General features: G+C 38.6%; 1 protein-coding gene across 1 annotated transcript in view; it reads right to left on the reverse strand.

The window, feature by feature from the left end:
• HGD (homogentisate 1,2-dioxygenase) overlaps positions 1–10,558 on the reverse strand; it is a 90,717-nt gene extending 80,159 nt beyond the window's left edge. Inside the window, exon 1 of the mRNA XM_027845129.1 lies at positions 10,409–10,558. Within this exon, the coding sequence (XP_027700930.1) occupies positions 10,409–10,426 (18 nt within the window). The 5' untranslated portion in view covers positions 10,427–10,558. The remainder of the gene's footprint in view (positions 1–10,408) is intronic.
• Positions 10,559–13,617: the final 3,059 nt, after the last annotated feature.

Genomic DNA, 13,617 nt, shown 5'->3' on the forward strand with positions numbered 1-13,617 from the left:
ACTACTACTAGAGTTAACTAGATTTGCTAGTGCTTACTCCCTCTCCTTCCTTTTCAAATAGGCAAATAATTATTTATTTGCACATTGTAACCCATCTTCCCATTCTCAATGAATGTAAGCTTCTTGGAGGCAGAGTTTGTTTTTCAGGTTATCTTAATAAATGCCTATCAGATTGGTTTAGATTTAGAATAACTACCTTATTTCTCTGAGGGAAAAAAGAGGGCAGGGCAGAGCCTTTGGCTTGCTTTAAAGCAGTAAGGGAGCTTAGAGATTTGTGGTCTAATGACCTTATTTTATAGTTAAGGAAATTGAGACCCAGTGAGGGGAAATGACTGGAGGGCCATAGAAGGAAGTGACTAAGAACTTAGCACCCTTCTGGACTCTCAAATTTTAGTCAAGTGCTCTTTCTGCTGGGCTATTCAATTTAGTTCAATTCAACAAGCATTTACTAATCACTTACTATGTATAGAGTATTGCACTATTTGCTAGAGACACAAAGACTAATAAAAGGAAATAGTGCCTGTCATCAAGGACCTTACATTCTACTGAGGGGATATTGTATGTACACAGATATGTAAATATAAAGATACATTAAGTCACATATGGTAAAGATAGTACTAACAACTAAAGGCAACAGGAAAGGCAGTCAATAGGAGTTTAAAGGGAAGTAGAGATTCTAAGAGACAGAGGTGAGGAGGGGGTGAATTCCAGGAAAGGAAAAAATAGCCTGTTCCTATAATAGATAGGAGGCAGTTAGGTGGTTCAATGAATAGAGTACTGAGCTTGGAGTCAGGAAGACCTGAGTTCAAATCCAGCTTCAGAAACTTTCTAGTTGTGTGATCTTGGGCAAGTCACTTAACCTGTATTTGCCACTGGCAAACCACTCCAGTATCTTTGCAAAGAAAACCCCATGGCCAGAGGTTCACAGGGTCACGAAGAAACGGACATAATTGAAATGACAACAACAATAACAATGTAATAGATAGTAAATCATCTCCAAATCAAATGAGATAATATTTGTAAAGGGTTTAGCATATGACTGGCACATAGTAGGTACTTAATAAATGCTTATCTCCCCTCCTTCAGATGTGAGGTCATAAGTACCTGAACTTATATTAATACATTTTAAATCATTTGCTGTCTTTGAGAACTTGGACTCCATTGTTGACTTAGACTCCAAGAGTATGTGATTTCCCTGGCTGAGCTCTCCCTCCACTAAGAGAGCTCACAGCCTGTTAGAGTGAGAAGGATCTGAGTTCCAATCCTACTATAGATATTCACTAGTTGTATGACCCTTGGCAAATCATTATACACTATATATAATATGCTGTTGTTATGTGATATCTTAGAGAAAACCAGTCATATCCTGGTGGCCAGCTTCCTGGAGCTGAATCTCTCCCAGATTAGCCAGATTGACCTTCTATTAACAGATGTACCTCTTAGGTACCAGTCTTACAAGGTCTCTTTCTCCCGTGGTTATGTTGCATCTGATGCAAATAGGACCTTAAGGATTCATTTCATTTGGATCTTCATTTTGACATCTTGACTGAAATAAAGAGATAAATGCTGAGAAACATAAAAAATTAAATGCTGTATCACCATCATCCTAAACAATAAAAAACATGGCATTCCTTCCTTTGGATCCCTGGGCTGACCTCTAGCACTAACCTTTCAGGAGAGAGATTAGACAGCAGGCAAGGATGAACGCTTCTGAAGTCTAATAGAGAGACCAGAATATAATTTACATTGGTGGGCTGCTGGAGCAGTGCACAATAAATTGTTCTATAAACTACAACCGGCTAAGAGTTGAGAATCATTTATTTATAAATGGTAAGAATGTTTCTGGCTTTTCCCCCAAGGGAGTTTCATCAGGAAACTAAGTTTCCTTAACTAAGTTTCCTAAAACTAAGTTTACTTAACTAAACTTAAAAAACAAAACAAAACAAAAAAAAAACAACCTACCCTTCGATAAGATTTTCTGAAGCTATTTCTAAAAAAGAGGGGAGGGAGAAAGTGGAAGAAGAGAAGATTTAAATAAGATGGATTTTTAAGAAGATGATGAGCTACGTGGCCATGAGCAAGACGTTGCTTGTCTGCTCAGTTTCTCCACTTGTAAAATGTGTGGATTGATCTGCATTATCTCTAAGTTTCCTTCCTTTCTTAACTTTCTGTTCCAGGGATCAGCAATCTTAATAAATATTGAAATGAATAAAGCTTTCTTTGCAAGACTAGCCTAAGAGTTAGGAAACATAGATTCAACCAGACACTAAAGTGACCTTGAGGTGTTTTTGATACTGTACCCTTGAGTATACACTTAGCACTTCTGATTTGAGCAGGTTGGGAAGAAATGGATTTTTTTTTCCCTATTGAGTGAGGGCCAACTACCCCAAAGAAGTAAAGTTATTTGAAGGCTATCCCAAATCTCGAAAAAGAAACTTTAGGTTTGGGGTAGGGGATGGTTTTAAAAATGGAAGGAAGTTTAAAAAAAAAAGAAATTTAGGAAAGGAGAGAACATTAGTAGAATAAGAGAAGAGAAACAAGGGGATATAAGGAGAGAGAAATAGGAGAGAATAATGAATATAACTGGATTTATTGATTTTAAAAGGGGTATGGGAGAATCAAAATAGGACTGTTGGTAGACAGAGACTTGCATTTGTAAAATTTGACAGACTTTTGATAAAATGAGGACAAAGGCCAAGAATAGTGCATGTTTGAGATTCTCCACTCTTGAAGTAGGAAATAAAGGACAATTTAAAAGACAGATAAATGATAGAAATATATGATGAAAAAAAGAAACATGTGATATATAAATTATTGAATATATGAACAATTTTCAGAAAATCGCAAACTCTCGACAGCCATCAAATACACACACATATACATACGTATATATATATATGTGTGTGTATGTGTGTATATATTCCAAATTACTAAAAAGGAAATGCAAATTGAAACAACTTTGAGGTTTCAACACCACTCAGCCAAGTGACTTTTGATATAGACACTTTTTGATATTAAAATATTCAATATTTCAATACTGATATTGAAATAGTCACTGTTGGAGGGTTGTGGGGAAGAAAGGCACACTAATATACTGTTAGTAGAACTGTGAATTGACAGGAGTCTGGAAAGGTGGGGGAGTAGGTCAGAATATTTCAAGCCCTCCAGATTCCTCCCTACAAACAGACAAAATAATGTCTCAGGGCAAACGTAGATCAGTAAAAATAAACAAGATTTAAGGCAGAACAGTAGTCCTCCAGAGGAGAACATAGAAAAATCCCAGGATTGAGGTTTGGTCCCTGTGAAGTATAAACACCTCCAGGCTAATTCCACAGAAACAGGAAGGAGTGAGTCCTGGTGCACCTTGGGTTGCAGGGTAGCCTCCACTCCAGTCACAGGAATTCTTACCGCCCAAACGTGTGGGGAGTTGGGTGTCTGAGCAGGGAAAGATTGAGGGAACCTCCGCTGATGAGGGATGCCAGGCCCAGCTGTGCTGCCAATATACAGCCCTGGGTGAGAAGGAACCAGCACATACCCCAGGAATACAGAAGCAGTAGGGTGGTGATGATGCTGGCTGTGGACACTTACAGGAGGAGGAAGTTCTTGTTTTCTGTTCCAGGCCAGAGGTACCATTCCCCATTCTCCAGGACTATGGGTGATTACAACAAGTTGTTATAAATTTAGAAAAAAAATGAGCAGGCAAAGGAGAAGTATAGAAAGTTACTTTGAGAATAGAGAAGACCAGGGTTCATCTTCAGAGGAGGATACTGAAACAAAAGAAAGCCTCTCCTATTCCAAAGAGTAATGTCAAATGGTCACCTGCCCAAAAAGAAGTCATGAAAGAACTTTAAAAAGACTTTAAAAATCAAATGAGAGAGATTGAGAATAAAAAATTTTTAAAAGAACAATCCAAGAAAAACAAGAAGATTATAAAAAGAAAGTTAACAAAGTTGAAAAGGAGATCCAGAATCTTAAGGAAGTAAACAACTCCTTGAAAATGTGAATCGGGCAAGGGGAAACCAGTGAAGTTATAAGAGACCAAGAAATAATAAAATATAAATGAGTGAGATGGATGAAGTTTCCTCAGTACTAAAACTCATGAATTCCCTTTATACTCCCAAAGAAGCAAGAGTTGACCTGTGTTCCATCTCCTCTAGCAAGATAAACATTGCAAAAGACTGCTAGCCTGACCTCCAGAGGCTTCCTGCTTATCTGTCTTTAGGCAGAACTTCTAAATGGTTATCAAAAGTCCTCCTGGTTCTTTGTCTCTAGGCAAATATTTCCAAATAAGGGTCTTAGAAAGCCCTGATTAGATTGTGCACCCTGAAACCCAGCCAATGGGAAGACGGGTTCAGGAATGGGGATGATGGGGTTGGAATCTGGGCCCCAGAAGGGAAAAACCCTGGACTTTCCCTATGGTCCATCCCATCCCTGGTCCCACCTAGACTCCATTTCCCACCCTTGATAATTCTATTACCTCATGGACTCTTGTACTTTCCCACATGGCCAAATCTCTGGCGGTCCCCAGAGGCTATAATGCCATCAACTGGCCTTTCACTGTGGCTACACCCAATCTCCCCTCCATTGTTTTACCTCCCTATGGCCCCTGGCCATTTCCCATCCTTAATCCTAGCTAGGCTCCATTCTCCCTTGGCCATGAGGTCCAGGTCCCAGGAGTTCTGTTCACCCCAGCTTACTAGCCACTCCCATCCAGATCTCCTTAGACCCCTCCTCCAGTCACCCCAAACTCCTTGGCCACTCCTACATCCCTCCCACAGTCTTTCTGTATATAAGGTCCATCTTGTCTCTATTAAGATGCTCTGATTCTTAGAATCTAGCCAATAGCCCATAGATGCTCAGATTCCTTAAGAGTCTAGCTAATATGGCAAATCTTCAATAAACCTTATTTTTGGCTACAAGAAGGCTTGGGTCGAATTCTTTCGGGCAGGACCTGGGTATCATGATTTTGGGATTCCAGGACCCCTAACCTCTAGACCGCATCAGGGAGGGGGTATCAAGTTAGGATTATAAAACTTTGTTCTCCATTAACTGACTTTGAACTCCCCTGACTGCCATCACTTCAATGACAAGGGCTGTGACCTTTCTCATGAGAAAGAATAAAACTCTTTCTGCACTCTGACTTCGACTCCTGTTTTATTTAGGGTGGTTGCCAGTACCACACATAGAATGAAAAAAATAGAAGAGAATGTGAAACATCTCATAAGAACTGATCTGGAAAACAGATCAAGAAGAGAAAACAAATGAGACTACCTGAAAGCTATAGTCAAAAAAAGAATCTTGATACAACAATACAAGAAATAATTAAAGAAGATTGTCCTGAAGTGTTAGAACAAGAGGGGAAAGTAGAAATAGAAAAAAATCCACCGATCACTACCTGAAAGAGATCCTACAAGGAAAACCTACAGGAATATTATAGTCAAATCCCAAAACCCCCAGTTCAAGGAGAAAATATTATAAGAAACAAGAAAAAAATAATTCCAATATGGGGGAGCCACATTTAGAATCATACAGGATCTAGCAGCAGCAACACTAAAAGACTGAAGGTTAGAACATTATATATCGAAGAGCAAAAGAACTGGGGTTGCAGCCAAAAATATCATACCCAGCAAAGTTAAGCATAATCCTGAGTGGAAAAAAATTGGATATTCAACGAATTGCCAGACTTTCAGGATTTTATTGTAAAAAACACCTGAACTTAATAGAAAATTTGTCATTCAAGATCTAAGAGAAAATATAAGTTAAACATCAAAGGCTAATTACAATGGACTCAATAAGGACAGACTGTTTACTTTTTATACAAGGAAATGTAAACCATATCTCTAAGGTTGTAATTAGTTATTGGGTAGTTTAAAAGAAAGATTAGGGTAGAGCTGAGTATGATGTGATTCTAAAAAGTAATACCATCTAAGAAAAGGTAAAAAGAGTAATTATACAAATGAGGTGTGAGAGGAATTAGATGGGGGAGGAAGGCTAATAGTTCTGGAACCCTACTCTCATCAGAATGGGTTAAAGAGGGAATAATACATACATATATATACATATATATGTATATATTTTATATATATATATCTAGAAGGGTATAAAAGTCTTCTAAATTCAGAGAGAAATAAAAGGCTAGGGGGCTAGGGAGGAGAGTGAGATTTTTAAAGGGAACCCTGCTCACATCGGATCTGGGTTAAAAGGAGAACAATATATACATTTAGAAGGGAATAAAGTCTTCTAAATTTATAAAGAAATAAGAGGGTGAGGGAATAGGATAAGGGGAGTATTGAAGGGGGTCTAGATTAATGGGAATGGGATAAAGAGGGAACAACATATATATTTGGAAGGCTATAAACATCTTCTAAATTCAGATAGAAACAAGAGGATAAGGGAAAAGGGTTGAGTGGGGGGAAAGGATAAGGGACAGATCCTTGGAGGGGAGGTAGATTAAGTAATAGAAGGGCAAGGTAGCAGGTAGGGGAGTCAGAAGGGATAAGAAACAAGAGATACACATACATAAAATAAAAATCAGGAGTAGAATTTATTAGGGGAAAAAAGCAGGGGTAGTAACCATGATCTCAGACAAAGTTAAAGCTAAAATAGATTTAATCAAAAGAGAAAAATAGGGAAATTATAGTATATGTCAGCCATATTAATCAATATTGTTTTAGAAGAATTAAAATAACTAGGCAGTATAAGGTTGGAATATTGCTGTGGTGGAGGAAATGATGAGTTGGTGGATTTAGAAAAATATGGAAAGATTTGGACTTATGAAGGAAGATGTTATCCATTTTCAGAGAAACAGAGCACAAATATGTCTTACATAGATGCATAGGAATGTATATGTTTATATAGTGTATGATTATAGATATCTATGTATGCATATGTATATATAAGTATATGTATGTATGTATGTTTGTGTGTGTATATGTATGTATATGAATGTGTATATATGTGCGTGTATATACACACATATATGTATATATATGCATATCCATATATATATATATATATATATATATATATATGGATATGGATATCCACACTTAATTGTAGCTTTCTTGGGGAAAGTTGGGGGAAGTGGGGAAAAAGAACAAAGTAAAAAGTGCACAGCAAAGAACAAAATAAAACCTATGAGAAAGTAAAGAAAAGGTGGGCAACTCTGAACACAATGTCTAGCATTTATTATATAGGTTTTCTTGAAATGGAAATTTATTGCTTTATATTTTGAATCCTTTCTTATGTTCTGCTGTGCACATGGCAATGTTTTATTTTTCTTTTCTTATTTTGTATTTAAGTGTTACTATTTGAGTTTGTTTTTTCTTTCTTTTCCTATTTTGTATTTAAGTTTAAAATTTTAAAAAAGAGATGTGAGTTGGCCCATTTTTTTCTAGAAAACAATTTGGAATTATTTGAGAAGTCACTAAAATGTGTATACCCTTTGTTCCACTGATCCATCTACTGGCCACAGGTCTCAAGAAAGAAAAGTTCAGGGGGCAGCTAGGTGGCGCAGTGGATAGGGCACCAGCCCTGGAGTCAGGAGGACTCAGACACATAACACTTACTAGCTGTGTGACCCTGGGCAAGTCCCTTAACCCCACCGCCTAGCCAAAAAAAAAAAAATAAAAAAGAAAGATAAGTTCATACTTGCCACAATATTCATAGTGGTACTTTTGAATAGCAAAAAAAAAAAAAATAGAAACAAATTTGGGAATGATAGGAAAAATTATTCCATTTTAATATAACAATGCTATTGTGCCATGTTATTGTTGTTTAGTCATGTCTGACTCTTTGTGACCCTGTGGACCATAATACACCAATACTGTCTATTGGGTTTTCTTATCAAAGATTCTGGAGTGGTTTGCCACTTCCTTCTCCAGTTCATTTTATAGATGAGGAAGCTAGGGCAAACAGGATTAAGTGACTTGCCCAAGGTCACACAGCTAGTTAAGTTTATGAGGATGGGTCTGAAATCGGTTCTCCCTGACTCTAGGCCCAGCACTCTATCCACTGAGCCACCTACCGGCCTCCTATTGTGCCACAAGAAATCATAAATAGAAGTAATTCAGAGAAATATAGTAATACTTGTATGAACTGATGCAAAAGGAATTAAGCAGAAGAGAACAATATAACATAGTGTAAATGAAAAAAAAACTCTAAATGGTATCCAAAGTCTCATTAACTGTAATGACCAAGCTAGCTCTTAAAAAATAGAAAATGATATACATTTCCCTCTTCTTGGTATAAGGGTAGGGGCCTATGGGTGCAGAATGTTATGTTTGCTATCAGGCTTATCTCACCTTTCCCTTTCCTCTGATCTGGGCTCCAGTATGCTAAAAACTTAATCTATTTCTTTTATATACCACTATCTATTGCTACTGTATCAGTATCTGAGGAGAGTGCTTTGTAGAACAGATATGTAGAAAGGGGACAGATCTGGTACTATTCCTGATCAGGTGGATACCTCCAGGAAAGCCTTTTACATTTGTTTCCCCATATCTAGAATAAATATCAATATAAAGAGATGAGTTAAAGCAGTGAAAAGAGCACTGGAATTGGAAACCAAAAAAGCTGGGTTCAAGTCCCAGCTTACTAGCAAATATTACTGGTAACACTTACTAGTTGTATTAACGTGGACAAATAACTTTATCTCTTCTAATTTTTGTAAAATGGGGATGGGAGGTATCAGATTAGATGTCAGTAAGAATAAATTGATTTATTTTTTCTTTAAAAGAAGTTACTGATAACTTTGTCCCTATACCAAGGGCATCTAGGTGGTACAATGGAGAGAGCTCCAGGCTTGGAACCAGGAATACTCATTTTTGTGAATTCAAATCTGCCCTCAGACACTTAGTAGCTGGGTGACCCTGGGTAAATCACTTAACCCTGTGTGCCTCAGTTTCTTCATATGTATAATGAACTGGAGAATGAAGTGGCAAACTACTCTAATATCTTAGCCAAGAAAACCCCAAATGGAGTTATGAAGAGTCAGACATGACTGAAAATGACTGAACAATCTGTCCCTATATCATAGTCATCTCCAAAAATGCCCACTCCATCCTCCCCCCCATCTTCTACCCCTGCAAATTTAACCCCCTTGAAACAGGAAAACAGGAAAAAAACCAATTGCCAAAATGACCTTGTCTGATAGCTTATGCAAAACTTTGTACCTGTAGTCCCCACCTCCTTCGAAGGGGAGAAACCTATGTCATTTGATACTGGAGAGTATCAAGATTGGTTATTGCAATTAATTTGGATTCGTTTGCATATGTTTGAAAAGTAGTCAGTATCCTATCATGATATCCAGTCATCATATCACATCATCCAGGAGAGATCATACAGTCTAATGGCAGACATTAAAATTACAGTATTTTCTACATTATCCCCTAGGGGAAAGGCCGGAGTGCTTATTAACCACGATTTCATTTTGAGTTTCATAATAACCTGGACAGAATAACAGCTCAATCTAATTGGAGGATTGGGGAACATCCCCTACCACTCGCCTCTCCTCCCCAGTCAGCTCCAGCAGCTGGAGAAGGTGTGTGAAGTTTGGAGAGGGAAGGTGTGAGCAACGTCAATCAGTGTCGACAGAGTAGTGTTTAATGCTGCTGGTCTGCTCAGGCAAGACAATACGGAGGTAGCAGCAAGCAACCAAACCTGTCACCTGGAAGGGAAGCCCCAGCAGGGCTGATAGTCACCAAGTCCTTGGTCTGGGGGTGGGGGTAGGAGGAAGTACAGGGTGGGGGAAGGTGAGGGAAAGAGGGGGAGGTGCAGCTGATATTTCAAGGTTTCTAAACCCAAAGTTCTCTATGAGATAGTGGGAGGCACAGGGGTCTGGGAGGTAGGAAATTGTGCCCTTCTCTCATCTCTGCCATTGTGTGACTTCAGGCAAGTCACTTCTCCTTTTGGTGGCCTCAGTTTCCTCATCTGTAAAATGAAACATTTGATCCTAAATGATCTCTGAACACCCTTCCAGTTCTAACATTCCAAGGTTCTGTGTCTTAGTGCAGAGTCAGAAATAATTCCCCAAAAGAAGATAGACAGCTCCCTATTGCCAGAATCCCTTGCTATATTGTTGTTCAATCGTGTCTGACTCTTCATGACCCTTTCGGGGGTTTTCTTGGCAGAGATACTGGAGTGGTTTGCCATTTCCTTCTCCAGCTCATTTTACAGATGAGGAAACTGAGGCAAACAGGGTTAAGTGATTCACTCAGGGTCACACAGCTAGTGTCAGGCCAGATTTGAACTCAGGAAGATAAGTCTTCCTGACTCCAGGCCTGGTACTCTATCCACTGGGGGGACCTAGCTGTCCCCCTGCTATATAGCCTGTTATATAATTTCTGTGGAGTGCTATAGAAAATCTATGCAGCTTCTAGCTGCAGAAACCTTTCAGATCATTTCTTACCTTCAAATTTGCCAGCATTCTCCTCTTGCAGGCTTTGGGGCTTCACCAAACCCAAACACAAAGAAAGTATTTGGCTAAAATGCTGCTTTTTCTAGGAAACAGTTCTTAATCCAATCTCCCTCCTTCCTTCTTCCTACCTATCTGCTAGCAGTGAACTGCTAAGAGGAATATCCAAACTGCTTGGTGTGCAAGTAATAAAGTCCAACAAGCCTTGCTTAAGGTTATTGACATTGCCTTACATGGTCTGTTTGTAGTGTGTGTTTAAAATCAGATCAGAGCTATCATGGTTGCAAGGATTTCTTTTCGAGTTATTGACTAGGGGACAAAGGAGACAGGATAAATATCAGTGCAATGAAGGCAAGATAAAAAAAGGGGTGGTACAACTTAGGGACCTTTAAATGGAGAGGATTTGCAGGGCATTTGAATAAAGTAATTTCTCTCGCTGGGCTTATCTTTAATTATTTTAGTGACCCAAAAAAACATTTTCTTGTCCCTTCTCCACCTCTCCCCCACTCCATATTCGGGGGGGAAAAACGAAAAAGAAAAACCCTTGTAACAAATATGCATAGCCAAATAAACCAAATTTCTATATGACCATGTTTTAAAAAAATGTTTCATTCTATATCCTGAGTCCATCACCTCTCTGTTAGAAGATGGGTAGCATGCTTTATTATTATATCCCCAGGAATTGTGACTGGTTACTGCATTCATCAGAATATTTCAAAGTTGTTCGTCTTTATAATGTTGTTATTCTATAAATTGTTCTCCAGGTCTACTCACTTCACTTTGCATTAGTTTATACAAATATTTCCAGGTTTCTCTGAAACCATTCCCTTCATCATTTCTAATAGCACAATAGTATTCTATTACATTCAAATGCCCTAATTTGTTCAGCTATTCTCCATAGATGGGCACCTTCTTAGGCTTCAGTTCTTTGCCACTACAAAAAGAACTGATATAAACATTTTTGTATGTATGAGTCCTTATTCTTTCTTTGATCTCTTTGGGAGTAAAACTTAGTAGCAGTGAAAGGATATGTAGCTTATTACCTTTTGGGGCATAGTTCCAAATTGCTTTCCAGAGTATCTGGACCAAATAAGAGTTTTACCAACAGTGCATTAAAGTGTCTGTTTTTTTCCATACTGCTCTAACTTTTGTAATTTTCCATTTTTGTCAACTTTGCTAATCTGATGGGTATGAAGTGAAACCTCAGAGTAATTTTGATTTGTGTTTCTCTAATTATTAATGATTTGAAGCATTTTTTTCATATGGCTATTGATGGCTTGAATTTCTTCCTTAGAAAACTGCCTGTTCATGTGATTTGACCATTTAACAACTGGGGCATGTCTTTTATAAATTTGAATTGCTTCCTTACCTATCTTGAAAATGAAGGGGCAGCTAGGTGGCACAGTGGATAGAGCACTGGGAGTCAGGAAAATCCAAGTTCAAAGGTAGCCTCAGACACTTACTAGCCATGTGACCCTGGGCAAGTCACTCAACCTCAGTTGCCTCAAAAAAAGATGGGAAAAAATGAGACTTCTATCAGTGACAAGCTTTTTTTTTTTTTATCCTGTACTTGAACTAGAGAGCCTAGATGGGACATAATAAGAAGTAACCTTTGAAAAAAAAAAAAAGAAGTAATCTTTGGTTTCTTACTAGCTACAGCCTCTCGACAAAACCTAGGGCGCAGAGTGTTTGGTTTAAAGAGCAGCCAGAAGCCAGTGTCACTGGAGGGTAGAGTGAATGCGGGAATAAAGTATAAAAAAAAAATTTTAAAGAAAGGAAAGGACCCTTGTACAGGGTCAAACAGAAGATTTTTTATCTTGAAGTTAGTAGGAAACCACTGGAGTAAGGGTGAAACTTGTCCTTTAGGAAAATAACTGGGGAAGCTGAGTAGAGGAGACTAGATTAGAGTGAAGAGAAACTCGAAGAAGGGAGACCAGGGGGACGGCTATGCAATCGTCCAGGCTCTTGAAAATCCAGCGGTAGAAAAGCCTGCATCGGATGGTGACTATGTGAGTGGAGAGAAGGGGAGGTATATAAAAGACGTGAAGGTAGAAACGATAAGATTCGGCAACATAATGTGTACGTGAGTGGAGAAAGGATTTGAGGGCGATACTGAGGTTTCAAGTCTGAGCGCCTGGGAGGATGGTGATACTCTTACAAGACAGTTTTTTTTTTGGGGGGGGGAGACATAATGAGTTCTGCTTTGTGCATTTTGAGTTTGAGTTCATCCTCGTACATTCTAAGGACGTATTTAACAGTTGCCTGATTCCATATAGCCTTTATAATTTGGGGGGGGGGGTATTCTCAACCCAACTCCCATTCCCACTGAAGGGTTGGGTCCCCCAAAGCACATTTCCTCTTGGTTGGGGGTGAAGACTTGAGGTGTTGGCATGTCTTTCTCTAATGCTATTAGGACTGGAGCGCTGATGAGCAGTTTTGTGTTCTCAGTATCAATCTCATTATAGCTGATTGCTCCCTGTATCATCAATACCCTCTAGTGGATTAATGCCCTAGTACCATTTAACTAATCAGTACTGTAAAAATTAATTCATTTTTTACAATAATTTGTAAAATGTTTGTAAATTTCCTGAGAGCAAGACGTTACAAAGCATTTCCCTCCCAACACCGAGGGGTACACTCTCCTCTATACCACCTTGGTCCTTACAGAAAATAGGATCATCTTTAAAGCAGTTTCTGTATAGTATTTGCTCTACCAAGTTCACTTCCAAATGCATAGCTAGATAGATGAGTTGTTTACATTCGGTTTTGGCTGCCTTCTATCCACTTAGTCACTTGAGACTGAAATCCCCATTAGGCTTGGCTGTCTATAAAACCCGGCATGGATTCAAGCTCCTAGACTTCTAAAGGCTCACTTTCCTGACCTGAATTTCACAAGGTCACAGCCTTCACCTAAGAGTAGGAAAACAAAACAAAACAAAACAAAAAATCCCAAAACCATAAAGACGTAAAGAACAGTCATGTACTAGCAACTTCCAGCTAACTGTATTAGTAATAAGCCAAGATGCTAAATTCTATTTAAATCATTCTGCTAATGTATGGATGGTTTCCATGATTCCCAATGCTTTCTATGTGGTAATAAATGACCTGTCCTATTCTGTATTCATACTGTGCACTGGGCTCCTTTTCTACTTCCTTTTCCTTCCTTCCTTCCTTCCTTCCTTCCTTCCTTCCTTCCTTCCTTC

This window comes from Vombatus ursinus, unplaced genomic scaffold, assembly GCF_900497805.2.
Source record: "Vombatus ursinus unplaced genomic scaffold, bare-nosed wombat genome assembly UNPS02014959.1, whole genome shotgun sequence".
Lineage (NCBI taxonomy): Eukaryota > Metazoa > Chordata > Mammalia > Diprotodontia > Vombatidae > Vombatus > Vombatus ursinus.